Raw genomic sequence first — 15,780 nt, forward strand, 5'->3', positions numbered from 1 at the left:
CACAATCTTTCACTGTGAATCTGCCCCAATCCATCCAGTTGACGACCGTGAAGCAATGACTCACTCGCTCTCTGACTGTCTTTAAGTGATCTGTGTTTGCTCCATGGCACTCTGGTGCTCTGACCTCCTGACCCTGCGTGTAAACAGAACACCGCTGCTCCCCCATCCACTACCCTGCCGCCACCATCCCCCACCCTCCACTACCAAATAAGGAAGACGGAGCCACTGAGAGCCTGCAAGTCGGTCAGCCAACCCACTGAGGAGGCCATTAGTGAGCCAGCAAGTCAGCGGAGAGGTTGGTAGAAAACCACCTCTGGCATCACTCATCACTCGTGGCCTCTCTGGCTTCACTCGCCTCTCCGCGGTGTAGAAATGCACATGCACTCACGGCATGTGCACAAACACTCGCTGAAAGGCACACTTATATCTGCACACAGTACCACGTGCACAGTGACCCGAAAGCGTTAAAGGCACTAAAATGTACACACATACAGTACACTGTATACAATGACACACATTGAAAGGCGCATGTGCTTGAACATACACGTAAAAAAACACGTATGTACACACAGAAAATTAAAAATCACTCAGAGGCACACATACATATACAAAAGACATATTCATGGGAAACTACTCATACACATAACATGTACACAGAGTAATGACATATTACTGCATAAATACACCCCTGCACACAGCATAAATTATACAGTGGGTTTTTTCAGCAAGACCTCCAAACAATCAAAGATGTGTTTCTAACTTTGCTGAAAGATGGATTTATATGGTACTATACTATTACAGATACTTATCAGTCACTGAAAGTGCTTATTACCACAATAAAAACAAGCCAGCACAGAGAATAATGAACATAATAAGGCAATGAGACTTTTAGATGGCTGAAATTATATTTTTACATCAATGATGCTGATATGATAATTTGTGCCAAAGTTTACATTTTATCAAACAAATGGTATGAAATCTGTTTAGACCATAGTCTTATCATGGTGGAAAAGCCTCTAATACAGCATCTAGACATAAAGTAGAAAAGGTTTCAGTCGTAGTCATCTGGACACTGTTTTCAGAATCAAGATGTTTGGCTCCCATCCGGAAGTCATTCTCAATTGTGAATGACTTCCGGATGGGAGCCGAAACATCTTGATTCTGAAAACAGTGTCCAGATGACTACGACTGAAACCTTTTCTACGATAGAACATGGACGAATGAGGGACTACACCGTCTTATCTAGACATAAAACACAGACTAATGAAATTATTGTAAATTATGTTTGCCGCTTTCAAGTAAATTATATCCCTCTCACCCATTCAAAGGTAGAGAAATTATGGGATACATTATTTTCTTTACAGGAAAATTAAATAATTAATTATTTTCTAAAAATGAAATAGATTAATACAATCTCATTTGCTTTCAGATTTTACAGACTCTTCTTCTACATACAGTAGCTGTAGTCAGGGAGGAACATCAACATCAGGTATTGACATGACTATTTGATATACAGTGTGTAATAAAAGGCAAATACTGGTCTAACCATACACACGATACACACCAGTGGGGAACATAGGAAACATTTAAACACAGTTAAACTGACTATCCGCTCAGTCCAGCAATGCCAACTTAGAAATTGAAATGCACCATACTGCATGTAGCAGTGGGAACCATACAAAACAACACTTGTCAGTTTAACAGTTTTTCAGGCAGTTTAACAGGATTCACAGGACACACAGTTAAACACAGTAATACAAAACACTCCCTCTATGTCTGTGTTTTTGTCTCCCTCTGTCCTCACTCTTTCTTCTGAAATTCTTTGGTTTATTTAGCTGTACTCTTTCACCTGCCTCCAAATGTCAGCTGAGTTCAACAGAGCAGGAGGAAAAACATTCTCACAGAAAAAGCCATATTGAGAGTGAGCCGGTTAAAAGAACTGCACAAGAGTTGAAGGAGTAAGTGAGTGTTTGGTAACAGAAAAGTCCTCCAAGAGGGTTATACAGCCTCTAATGCATTATACTAACTAATAACACTCTATAATTTAGGCATTTATCTGATGTCTTCTCCACAAAGGCCATTGTTAGACTTGTTAAGTGGGACTCTTATCATGCGATCATGCCAGGATGCATTTAATGACAGATTGGGATGCACAAAAATGGGATTTTGCTCACAATGCTGTGAGCTTCAAAAGCATACAGAGTGGTCAGTCCAACTCTGAGGAGTAAGCAATTCAGTGAGAAAAATCAAAAGAATAACACAGGTCACGGATGCTGCACTGCTTTTGTTATTAGTTACTTTGAAATAGTGGGAAAATTGGAGAAATTAAGCAGAATAATAAAACCCACTCCACTTAATGTCAGCATTGAGCTTCAATGAAACCTGTACAGATATTGTTTCAATTGCTGTAAATCAAAAATTAAAGACAAAGTGTGAGGGTGGCCTGTTGTTAGAGGCTTTGAACTTTGCAACTGCCCACAACTTCTTTTGTGCTGAAGTGAAGCACAGCCAGACAGTGGACCCTGTGATTCCTGACCTCTAATGAAACACATACATGCATGTGTGTTTCACAGATAAATGCATCAAACATTCCTAAAAATGCAGAGAGAGCTGACAGATTTATTATTTATTCTCTACCCAGCAGCATGTAATTCATTGCATTCCCATCCCTGCCCCTCCCAGTACACCCACCAAGCTCCCATCTCCATTCTCAAACTCCTGTCTATCGCAGCACTCACTTGTGTATCAAGGTAATGAATTCATAATCTCTCTCAAGCGCTTTGTAGATCTCTATCATGGTGGGAGATAAGAGGAAGCATCGTTGCACTCTAATAGTCGTCTGTCTGCCTTTGCTCCTGCTTGTTGTTTGTGTGTACAGTATGTGTGTGTGTGTGTTAAGCAAATTACTCATCACCACAAACCCCAGCACACTATCCTACATTTTGGCTTCCAGGGAGAAAAAAAGTTTCCAGCCCAGAGCTTATCAGCTAACTGAAGCTACATGTCCACCAAAGGCAGCAAAGGCCTCTCGAAGAGAAGACCGTTAAGCACTGGGCACTGGTCGACTTTCTCTCTTTCTTCTAGTGTCTTGTTTGCACTAAAACACCACATAGCACGTTCTAACTTAGCTGACAAACACTCAGCCTCAGGGAGAGTAAATATCTGAGACGGTGAGGCAGGCTCAGAGTAACTAAACTTGAGACGGGGGTTGACTCTCGAGGGCCGCCACAGCGTGCACGTGTTTTTAATTGTGTTTTCAGTGGGGTGATGAAATGTCCTCCATTTGAACGCGAGCTGGCAGTAAGTGGGCTGTCGCCTCCAGGGACAGAGTGAGCGATGGCCCGCTGCTATCGGAGGTGATTGTGCCTCAACCCCTAGGGGTGACATAAATGAACGGAAGCGAGCAGGGAGACAATAAGGGAAGAAGCAACATCCTTTTTTTTTGTCTCACATGGAGTTAAAAACAGGACAGGGGGCAAGAAAGAACTGTAAATATGCATGTAAATCTGGATAAGTTAAACTGAGCGCATCCTGTTTCTGTAAATAGAAGCAGTAATATACTGAAAAGCCCACATAAACTTAATTTATTCACCTTTTTGTTAACAAAACACAGTTTGCTGACCTTTTAAAGGTGGCATAAATCTTTTTGATGTCTATGCATGGTAAATGAAAATGCTAATTATATATCATTTAGGGCTTTTTAAGGGGGAAAAGCAAAAAACACATTCTAATAGTGTGGCTAATTAATAAAAAAAAAATTATGACCACCAACTGGGCATGGTTGTTGTTTACTATGTATCATTTTTTTGAATATGAGGAAGAACACACCATGATACCAATAGATCTACATTCTGCATAAATGTATTATCTGTGTATTCATTACATAAGAACTATAAAAATAAAATGATATTGCAATCTCCAATTTAGTTTTCGTTCCTCTTTCCATGGACATTCATATCATGTTAATGTTGGTTTTAATGACCCCAAGTCCTTAAAAATCAGGTAAAATAACTGTATTGCATACATAATGTAGTAGTACTTCTGTATAATTTGAGAACCATTCTCCTTCCTTGAAATACTTTTTTCTTGCATGCTAGTGTTTTCTGTTGGACAACAGTGATAAGCAGACATTGTGGCGAGCATCACCTTCACTTGGAGGCATAACAGCTGACAGAAGGAGGCCAGTAGTTTCAATAAGGTTCACTGGTCGTTTGGAGTATCTTCACGCAGTACATGCTGTTATAGGATTCGGTAACAAGACGCAAACGATTAAGCGCTTTCCCTCGAGCACTCGTCACATCTTCCGCTCTCTGAATTTACATGGCGTTTATGAAGACTCACAAGGAAAACAAAAAGTGGAGCGGGAGAGCAGGGGGAGAGAGCTCCTAGTGTGGAGGAGTCTCATTATTCCGTTATGGATTGCACATGTCAGGCGGTAAGTGCTCTTTTTATCCTTCCAAAGCACTAGCCTCGGCCACTGAGCGCATTTCCCTACCCGAGTGAAATTTACCATGTTAAGGCTCATGCCACCAGGGGAATGGTGGTGAGAGCTCTGGGTTGCCGCTAAGATTTGATTAAATGATAAATAAGGGACTGTGGTGTGAATAAGAGGCTAAGGAAGAAATCTATGTAACATAAACGTATGTTTTTTACTTACCGGTTAAATTGATTAGACCCCCCCTCACACCCCTTTACACCTCTTTATGGTGTGTTACATGTCACACTGGGTTTTAAACAAAGAGCAGAGAGAGGGCAGTGGAGGTGGCTCAGGATGGCTTTCTGCCAACACACAGCAAAGATGGGTCTTTCTAAAAGGGCCTGTTCCCATCCATTACTGCCTGCATACCATGAAAAGTTCACACTAAATATATTACTACTCTCCCTCCAATTGGGCAGGAGAGGCCTTTCATTTGATGCACTGTGCCTCACAAATTGTAGCCCCCTTTCAAAGACTGCCTAATTCAATCTCATTTCCTTCAATTTTCCATCATACACCCTGGGCCTTAATGCTCCAGGAAGGTGCTTTGACATAGCCAGCCACCAGCATTTTTTAGCGGAGCAGTTGTGGCTGGGCTATGGGACGAGTTTATTTTCTGTTCAGATGCCATAATGGCTTGTAAATCCCAGATTCAGCCAGTCACTTTCACTAACTTCTGAAGCCAGAATGGATTTTGGATTAGAATACAATCTCAAAACAAAAGTAAAGAAAGCTTAACTGGCCTCAGCCAAAGATGTAGTAATATTTGGCTGCATGCTGTTCTGGTGGTAACTGACTGTGGGTCAGTTGATTGATGTGTCTCCAGTCTTGCCTCCCTGCTGGACAAAGTGGACACCAGCTGTCACTATTCAAATTCAAATTCTACCAGCCAATCAGAATTGCTGTTTCAACTCAATGCTACTGTGATTGGGTGAAATCAGGTTCAAATCCCTCCTCACCTACAACAAAGTGAAAGAATTAGGCTGAAGAGTGAAGACTCTCACCAAAAGTTATTGAAAATCAATGTAATATATATTTTTTTATTGTTCCTTATGAGTAATCACTAGCACAAGACATCCTTTTATTACAGCTGATTGTTTGTTTTGCTGTTGTTATTTTGTAGCACATTGTAACTCAAAAAGGCTCTTTTCAAACGGTTATTTTTATTGTCACTTGAATTAAAACAATTTATGCTAATTTGATTTGTTTTGAAATTTAAATGGGATCAAGGACAAACTGGACATGTCATGGTAGAGTGGCCACTGAAAAGTAATAAATATTCATTGAACAATTAAAACTAAGAAACTTTTCCAAATTGTGATCATGTCACACAGAACAATTCCTGCTTGTTTCAGCATTGTATTTTAGCTGACGTGCAGTAAAGAGAGCTTACAGACTGTATAACTTTTTCTGTCAAAGCACTTTTGTAAACGGTGTTTTTAAAGTTACTATATCAATAAAGTTATTATTATAATTATTATTATAACATAGGCTATTCTGTGATGGTTAAATTATGATGCAACTGGATGAATAATGGCTAATGGTTTAACCTACACTAAACATCGCTGTGTAACTTATCTGAACATATAAAGAAATTGATTATATAGTATTTGGGTTCATAAGAACTTGCAATGTTGCATTGACCACCAACATTTTTGCACCACTTACTTCTTGCATCTCTCTCAACAATGCAACAATATCATTATTCATTTACCAAAAGTGTATATTTTGCTATGAAGTAGGCCTATTTTTAGCTATTAAAGATTATGTTCCTAAAAACACTGCTAGGTATTAAAAGTGTAAAGTGGTCAGACTTTTTACTCCTTTGTATGCAATTTCATGACTATTTAGAGAATATCAGAAAATAGTGATGATTTTAAATTGCAAATCAGGTTCTTGTAGTTTATAACTTTAGCATAGTGGTTTGTTACTTTACATAAAACAATTAAGAAATTGTGAAATACAGTATCACTAGAAACATTCACAACTTTGCAGTAGGCTAAATTCTCATACAACTCCCACAATTCTCTTCTAAGCTCTTTATGTGAATTCCACAATGCTCTGCCCCCCCATTCTGAGATTCACAGATTTATAAAATAAAAGATCAGCCACAGTTACTCGTTTCATTACAGGCCACATTGTGTTATGATTTCCGACTAAACGTGCTTGAACGCACCAAGTGGTAGGATTTACAATTCAGGAGAAGTCAAGAGACGAAGTTTATGAGGCGGCATTGAACGCAGCACAAGGCTCCGTATTTTTTCCCTGCAGTAGAGGGGAGGGAGAAGGGGGGGATTTGACTCCTGTCTCCCCACCCCCAGTCCGTACGAGGTGGATTTAGGAAGAAAGGAACCAAAACCTGGGACGCGGAGATAACGAGAGACACCAATAAAGAGAGATAGCCGACATTTGGAGATCCGCGCGCGGCGGTGTCGCGCACGGATTATCATAGGGTATTTTATTTTTCTTTCACGGAGGAGATTCTGGCTCGGAGCGTCTGATCTTGGGGGAAAGGAATACAAACCCACGGGGAATAATAGCAGTATTTTATACTCGCTCCCTCCGTTAACAAGTGACTGCTGAAGAAAGTGGGATATAACGGGGTTCTTTATAATGTCGGGGATGCGAAGTAACTGTTTTTCTGAAGGAATACGACCGTTCACCTACAAAGAATACGGAGTTTAAAAGCTGTCCCCCGTAAACCAACTAGGGGGTAGTTTCAGAAATACTTTTCTCACGCCGTTGAAGTAAGTGCCTGCAACTTTTCTTTTTCTTAACACTCGAAAAATGCTTGATATGAGTTTAGAAAGCAGGTGAAAGATATTATAAGGCAACTAAATGTAGCAAGAGTGGGGCAAAGATGCATTTTCAACTCTTTTGACCGTTTTATCTTGTTTATGCAAGTAGACCTCTGTCTGCTGGGGGAAAAAGGAAAAGCTATTGATGTTCTCTCTTGTGCTGAATGTGTTTTGAGAGGAATCTTATTTTTCCTTAACGTTTAAAAGTTTCTTTACACTTGCTATAAGTTACCAAGATTACAGTCGATCATTGTTTTGTTTTTTTTGTTTGTTTGTTTTAAATGTAGAGGTTCCCAAACTCTCTCACACCCAGGACCCCCCAAACAGACAGATCAGGCACTGAACCTCCGTTCTGTTGAGTTTTTGACCAAAAAGCACACGTCATTTTGTATTTGAAAACATCGAGGCAAGCAGCTTTCAGTCACTTTGTGCATATTCTCCTGATGTGATGCTGGGTAAACGTTCATCACTTGTTTTAGTGCTAAACAATAGACTAGAAATACCTATGAAACAGTTAACTTACTTGAAAAGGGAAGATGAAATCACTGTGTCAATAAATCACTGGAAAATTCTTGCTGTGTGTCTATAGTAGTGAGCTTTGTGGAGAGTTTATTTATTGTAAGTGATTGGAGTTCCTTTGTTATCCTGTATAACTAAGTAAGTTATGTCTCTGATGTTTGTACAATATCATTTTAATTTTTCAGTATTACTTCTTTTTTCTTAAGGGTAATCTTCTGCCTTGAGAAGTAACTTTTGTCTGATTGTGTTGGAAAGTTCAGATGCAGCTCCAGGCTATAGCCCTGCTTTTTTTTCTTCTTTTTTGTTAAGGCAGGCTGCAGTAAGTCAAGTGAGTCCGATTTGAATTGCAATGGATCTTAATTTTATGAGAACATTTAAGGCTAAAGCTTCCCTGGGCAACATACATCCCTCCTCTTCACCATCCCACCCCAACAGCAACTGCATGCCAAAAAAAAGATTAGTAATGCATTTCATTTACTGGGGGTTGCTGAGCAGATGAGCCCAAACACTGTTGTTTTTGTTCCTGATGTTCATAAAAATTGCAGAGAAGTAACTTGAAATTTAGAGAGTCCAGAGCTCAGGGTCAGCCCAGGGAATCAAGCTGGAAAATGCAGATGAAAGTTATACATACCACTTAGTGCTTTTTACTGCATGCGTTATGCCGATTTCACATCTTGGTGAACTAAAGACATTTCTCCAACCTGGTGGAGAATAAATTTGTATTCTGTTATATTCTGCGGTTCTTGAAAAAACAACTTAAATTCTACCAAATGCTGAACATTTCCATTTGTAATGGAAATTCAGGGTTTACCTTTGTAACTCCAAATCATCAGTCTTGCATTCAATCAGCCTGCTAGGTTGTATAAATAAACCCATTTGTCTTATGATGAGAGTCACATGTTGATTGTCAGTAGCAAGAAGGAGTCTTGTCCTTCAGAGTAATTGGACAACATGTATACCAAGGGGCTGTGTGTCAAGTGTGTTCTGGATTCTTAATGTGGCTTTAATTGAATAATTTATCACCCCTGATCACTGTCAAATAACTGGGCAAGAAAGACAAAAGGCAATGAAAATGCCAAGGATAAGCTGCCAGGCACAGTCTGCTAAGCGTGACCGGCGTGTCTGTCACAGCAGCATCAGCAAGGTGCTGTTTTATTTAATTTTACTTATTTATTTATTTTTTGTCTGTAGAAATTGCAGATCGATGCATTTCTGAGTGGCAAGCTTGTAAGCAGTGGTAATGAATAATGGGGGAGGAGGGGGCAGTGAGAACATTACATCCTTGAAAACTTCTTTTATTGGACAAAACTTTTGATTTCTCCCCGGAGCTCCTTTTCCTACACTTGGAAGAAAAGCTAATTGAATTGTGCCCCGGATATGATGCTTTTTTTCCCCCAAGTACGGAGGTCTTGAAGAAGTGTCCTCCTCAGGGTTTTGAAATTCATTTCCTTTGCAATTATTACTTTCTGAGCTGTTTTCTTTTATTTCCCCTACCTCAACAGTAGGGTGTATTCTCTCATTTTTAACGGTATCAAAGGGGAGAAGAGAGGGAGATTCTAGATAGCTACAGGCCTTGCACACTGACTGTAAGCTATTCAAAGTCATGTATTTTACTTGAGGTATTTGAAAAAGAGAAGTTTTCATCTTTCTGACTGTTTTATGTTGGTTTCTATTCTTTGGGGTTCTTAACATCAAGTGTATTTTGACCAAACATTGACATTGACATACAACCAATTTAGGCTATTTGGTGATAATAGAGGCAACGCAAGCAGAGCTCTTGATACTTTAAGAGCCTTTTATTATAGAGAATTTCCAGATGCTGCACCGAAACTGGAACTGAAAACCAGCTAAACATTTTCAGAATCAAAAGCAGATAACTGCCATTTGTGAAAATCACACATACTCTTGCTAAATTACAACACATATGCAGATATATTGGATGATGGAACAATAAATGATGAACTCTCCAAAAATAAATTAATAACTTTTATATCTTCAATTACTGTGCCTCGATTTTTCTACTTTAATTCATTCCATGGTCTAACCAAAGGGCAAAAAATGTTTAACAGTCATACCAACAGTACACATTTTCTCTATGTATATGCCTAGCCCTTTGTCCAAGGCTTTTAGGCCTACAATTGAGCAGTCACCACTTTTATCACCCAGTGCCCTTTTCATTTTGTTCAAATCCAAATAAGAAGCATTTTGGTGAAATCAAGTTCTTTGCAATTAGTCACATCGCAACAACACAGTTAATAACAGCTGCTCTGAAGTGACTGTCGTTGCAGAGAGAAATGTGCGCTGTGCAGAGGCGCTGTTGCACTCACAGCTAATTGTGTTTATTCATTTTAATATGCTCCGAGTGCTAAATCAGTGCTCTTCCAGCAACACGAGGTGCAATTAGTCTGGCTGTGAAAACAAGAGGCAGTGTGTCTTGTAAAGTGTCCCCTCCTCTCCTCTTTGATTTGTGGATTAGCTGTCCCCTGCCATTCACATTTCTTTTATTGCCAAATATCCAGGCTGGGGAAACACTCAATGAAAGTAACATGTAACAACTTAATAGCATAAAAGCCAATGTGCAATTGAATTGAAAGATCATCCAAATTACAGCATTTTTGCACATGTATAACAACAATAATACCTACATTCAGAAGTATACTCTTACTGTGTCTCTGGATATGGCAGCTATGGATTAGATATGAGGCTCTGCTGACTATTGTCAGCAACAGCAAAACTATGAATGCTTTATGATTATGTTATGTACTGTACTCAAGTTCATATACTTTTAAGCCACAGGAGAACTTGGCCTGGTATCAGCTAGAATACTGGAACTCATGTGTTTTTAATAAAACAATGGGACCTGTTTGTGTCCTTGGGCTAATATAACAGTATTATTATTATTATTATTATTATTATTATTAATAATAATAATCATAATCATAATCATCATCATCTAGTATATAATCTAAAGTATTTAAGACAGGTGAGAGTGCATAGGTTAATAAGCAAAGGTCCTTATGCTGAATTGCATAAATGTCAGAACTTTTACTCCTGGAGTAGCACTATTTGTCAAGACAGAAATAGCCAAGCAGTCAAAGAGGAAAACCAGAACATTGCAGTCAGGACAATTTAAAACATAATCAAGGTTAAACTGCTCGAGGCTGGTGTGTCATTTTCAGTCCATAGTCCTACATTTTCACCCTGGCCATAGGGGGAGAAAAATGAGATGGTTGGCTGGCAGAGGAATTATTGACCACTCACTTAGACACCCCTGCTGGTTGCCTTGGCTCTAAAATTGGTAGTTCTGTCCTCAGCAGGCCTCGTTGGAGGTGAGAAATGGCTATGACCCTTCAGGCAGCACCCAAAAGTCATATTTACACGCCAACTCCCCTGAATTCAAAAGGTCAGCGCTCCAAAACAAGCCAGCAATGGTTTTGGGCAGAGGTGATGCAGGTTGAGAGGCAGGGGCCAGCTAATACGTGGCTGTGATTAGGTGTGTGAACTCAGCAGGATTGATCTGTCGCTGGCTGAGTTAAAGTCCACCTTGCATCTTGGCTGACTGTCAGGCTCCTCCAGTGTTTGCTCGGTCTTGGTTTTTCTTCATCCCTATATCTCCCTCGCGCAATTTGTCTTTCTCCTACACCACACTTTCTTTACTTTCCTGTTTTTCTGTCTTTCTATCCCTATTTCCTTATGTTCTCTGTCTACTTAATTTTAAACTCTTAACATGTAAAATGCTGGGGATGGACAGAAAATGTATCTCTTCTGTCTCCTGTCTATCTCTATCACTCATGCATATGAATCCAGATTGGTTCCAAATGCAAATGTTTTTTTTTAGATATAAGTTGCCAATTTGCCAAGTGTTTGGTCAGATCTTAAATGTGTCTTTAGTGCATTAACAGCTGAGTTTTATATTTTCCATGCTTTTTTTGCCCTTAATCACCTCAGATGGGCCAGGTAGAAAAGGAGTCTTAATCAGAGTATTTGCAGTCATCAAGTTATTGTGTGCAGAAGTGAAGGTAGCCCCTCATACACATTGACACACTAATCCCTACCAGACTATCTGGTAAAGCCTTGGGGAATACATAGACACACTGTCACCTCCCCAGCCTCCTGCCCATTCCCTTGGTACCTCCAGGTTTTACAAAAATGATTCGCTCCAGCTCCTTCTGATGAAGTGACAGTAAACTCCTTTTGACGACAAGCAGGAGCAGACCTTCTGTTGATGCCTGCTACTCATTCACTCTAGTCTGCTTCCCTCAAGATATAACACACTTGAACAAACATAGTGCATAGTTTGTTAAAGCCTGAGAGAAAACTATACCAAACATTGTTGTAGCAATGTTTGGTATAACAATGTTATACCACAACACCCATTCACTCTCCTTTCCCTCTGGCCCTGATCCCATCCTCTTTATGGTTATGGAGTTAATGTGAACTGGTGTTTCATGGTGAGAAGTAATTAACACCCGGTCTGGGACAGGCATCAAATGGATGTGTCTGGCTGTTTCTCTGTCTGCATCTCCTCTGGTCGTCTCCTGATGCTTGCTGTTGGGTTGTTCCTATGTTAAGTGTGATTACCAGCTGGCCTCCCCCAGACTGATGCACAGAGGTTCCCCTTGGGGTGTCTGCCTCCTCCTCTTTGCAAACTAGGTCTGGCAGGAAGGGCTGCCCTCCGCCCTGGCAGTTTGACCCCGGTGAGGTTTTAGACAAGTGGTAGTGGGGGGGCAAAGGACCTCCATTCTTCTGCCTGAAGGGTTTAAACAGGTTGCAGTTAGCTCATTTAAACGTTGCTCATATAGGCCATTAGATGGTCCACACCAGCCTGTTGTGCCATCTGTATAAAGTGTGTATTTGTGAATGCGGGATGCGCAGGATGCGTTAGAGTGGAATAGTTTCCTTAAACATTTCAGTTAATGCATACAATAATTTGAACCTGTTAGAGTCTTGTGAGGTGATAAACTTTTTGAACACTTTGCCAAGACTAAGTGCATGACAACCGACTGATAACGAAGGTCACTGTCCCCTGCAACAGCCATTCTGTCCATCACCAGGATTCTGTCTTTTTTAAGTTTCCCTGAGCAATGTACCAAACCTTTTCATGCTCACTTGCTGTAGGCCTACTTACTCTCAGTGCAGTATTTATAAAAGCACCTATAATTAACAATGTGATTGGCTCTTTGTTAATTAGACAGTCTGATTTTTATTGGCGGCATCCAGCAGCTAAATAACAATAACATTACCCCTTTTCCATCATCACCTGTGATTGGTTTACAATGTCTATTTATTTTTGATTCTGCTGCTTCCTCCCACCATTGTTCTTCCAACCATAACTCACAAGCTCCTCCAACTGCAGACGCCATACAACAAACAATTGTTACTTAGGATACTGTTTGCTTGCAGTGCTGTAGCCTATTTAAGACCAGCTTGGCAGCTTTTCCAAATGTGGCAAATTCCACTTTTATTTACAGTTTTTATTTATTCAGTTACTATAATGATATAAAAAATATTCATAATCCAGGTTATGATAAGAGTCACAGACACCAGTCCAATAACCAGATTTGACTAATTCACACCAAACATGGGCTTTTCCCAAATTACTGTTTCAGTGTGAAATGGTTTTATAAGAAGTGAGTGGTTTTGTGTGTGTATGTGTAAATTGATAATCCGATGGTGCTCATTGTACACACACAGAACACCAAGGGCAAGATGGCTCGGCCCATTCAGATGATCCCCCCACCCCCACCACCACAATCCTCTCCTTTTGTTCATGCCCTTTCCACACATGCACACCCTCACCCCAACTTTAGAGACATCTGTCATGGGGGGCTTTGGGGGAAAGGAGGAGAAGGAAAAGAAGGGAAAGAAGGACAAGAGTGTGGGTGCCCTTAGGGGTGGGAGGTGAGAGATGGGGGTCTCAAAGAAACATGTGTATGCAGGATAGTGGGGGTTGTTGTCATAGAGTAGAGAAAGGGAAGGGGGGTAGCTAAAGAGGAGTAGGCAGATAATTGATAGATGGAAGTAATTGTTTGTAATGCAAGCAAGGAAACATGGGCCTCTGGGAAAGAGAGAGCTAGAGAGGGAGAAAGAGAGGGAGCCAGTGAATAGGAATAGAGAAAGGAGGAAGGTAAAGAGAGGAAAGAGAATAATGAAGAGAGGGACTGTGCAAGAATCAGGAGGCTGGGGAGAAGGAGAGAGTGAGGAAGGGTACAGAGAGGAGACTGGGAGAGAGGAAGAGAAAAGCAGGGGAGGAGGAAGAAAGGGAGGGGGCCTGCTGTTCTGTTGCATCACTCAGCGCTAGCCCGGGTTAAGAAGGAGTAACTACCTGCCTGTCAGGCTGATTGTTCATCCCTATGCATCAGGGGATACGCGTCCCGGTTTATGAGAGATGGCGCGGATTCACTATGTGGGCCACTTAACCACAGAAAATGGCTGCCTGTGCATCTCTGGTAATATAAGCAGCACTGTCAGGTTGGACTCTCTTAGCGGGTTATGGTTTCTTTGTATGCAGATGACGCCATTATCTCCCTTACTACAAGGCACTTGTTGTTGCACCATTTTTAGGTGTTATTCACATTTTACCCTTTGCAGTCTGGCTGACTGAAATAATTAATTTTTTATTAATAATTCCTCCACCACAACAAAACCCCTCCATCGAAAAAGCCAAATCATAAGGCCTCCTCAATAATTACAACTCTGGCAGCCTGGGCGCCTTTTCAAATAGCATGCTGCCTCATCTTTCAGTGAAATGGAAATAAAGTCTATGTACTCCAGTCTGGATACACAAATTACAGTGTACCAGTGGCGCGTAAAAGAGAAAGAAGACAGAAAGAAGGCACCAGAGGCAAACTGCATTGAGTTTCCTCTCACTTTCTCATTGTGCATCACAAGCTCGTCTCCCAGACGGGGAAGAAAGGTTTGTCAAGCGCATCACGGTGGAGAGAGTAAAACCTTCACCAGCCCCTGGGAAGATAGAAGGTGACATTTGTATGTAAATGGAGACAGGCACTCTCCACTGTATTCTGGCTGACAGGAAACAGAGTGGGCAACCTGGCATTTTCTTTTCTTTTTTGAGAAGTTGAAGATTTAATTGTTTCTCTGACATTTGTTTCTTGGGAGGAAGATGAATGTAAAAAGGCTGCTTTACAATATGTGGTTGTGTGTGTGTGTGTGTGTATAAGGAAATGGTCCTGCACCTTTGTCACACACACACACGCGCATGCACACACAACAAATTATGAGATAGACTCTAAAGAACCTTCACACTGCAACATTAAACTAAGACCTCAATTCACACACCAGTAGATTTTTTTCAAAATTTGATCTAGGCTGAAGTACTGACCAACACATCAAAGTGGTTGTTAGAATGCTACTATGAGGTTTATGGATATGTTTTTTGTTGCAGTCTGTCCTGCTTGGTTGGTCTAGGTTTTTCATACTCTGAGATCAAGATAATTTAGGGCAGACAGAAGAAGAAGAATAAAAATAATTCAAGCAGTTCCAGTAGCTCCAGCACCTGCAGAGGCTGGACCCCTAATTAACTCTTGAGTCTCAGTGTCAGAAAAGATAATCCTGATTTAAAAAGTAATGGAGGTTGGTGAAGAATGACAATATAGCAATCAGAGATACCAGCCACGGCTGGGGAGATTAGCACTACCAGAGGGTGGGGGGCTACCCACCCTTTTGTTTATGGATCAAATCCATGGCAGAGTAATGGTTTTGTAGATTTTATTTTTTTCAATCTGGTTTTGTACTAGGGGGAAGATTGTCTTACCGCTTTATATTTTTTCGTGTTTTTGTCAGAGGTTTGTAGTGGACAGAACAAAGCAGAGTAGCTGATTATGAACCATATGATTACTTATTTTCAATGTTTTGATACAAGAAATAGATAGCTCTCAAGTCTAAGATAAAAGTTGCCAGACTTATTGCAACATTGTCATTTGATTTGGCTGTAGAGATGTTCGGCCAGGTGGTCAATAGACAATG

General features: G+C 40.5%; 1 protein-coding gene across 24 annotated transcripts in view; it reads left to right on the forward strand.

Annotated features, from left to right (window-relative positions):
• ptprsa (protein tyrosine phosphatase receptor type Sa) overlaps positions 1–15,780 on the forward strand; it is a 229,772-nt gene that overhangs the window by 48,574 nt on the left and 165,418 nt on the right. For 7 of the 24 annotated variants that reach the window (XM_044200927.1, XM_044200928.1, XM_044200925.1 and 4 more), the window contains exon 1: positions 4,229–4,435. The exons of 1 other annotated variant lie outside the window; for it this stretch is intronic. In XM_044200927.1, coding sequence (XP_044056862.1) covers positions 4,426–4,435 — 10 coding nt within the window. In that variant the 5' untranslated portion in view covers positions 4,229–4,425. Of the gene's footprint in view, positions 1–4,226; positions 4,436–6,773; positions 7,225–15,780 lie in introns of those variants that run through there. 16 more of the 24 variants (XM_044200921.1, XM_044200922.1, XM_044200920.1 and 13 more) reach the window with 8 other exon arrangements.

Source organism: Siniperca chuatsi, linkage group LG6 (genome assembly GCF_020085105.1).
Source record: "Siniperca chuatsi isolate FFG_IHB_CAS linkage group LG6, ASM2008510v1, whole genome shotgun sequence".
Classification (NCBI taxonomy): Eukaryota; Metazoa; Chordata; class Actinopteri; order Centrarchiformes; family Sinipercidae; genus Siniperca; species Siniperca chuatsi.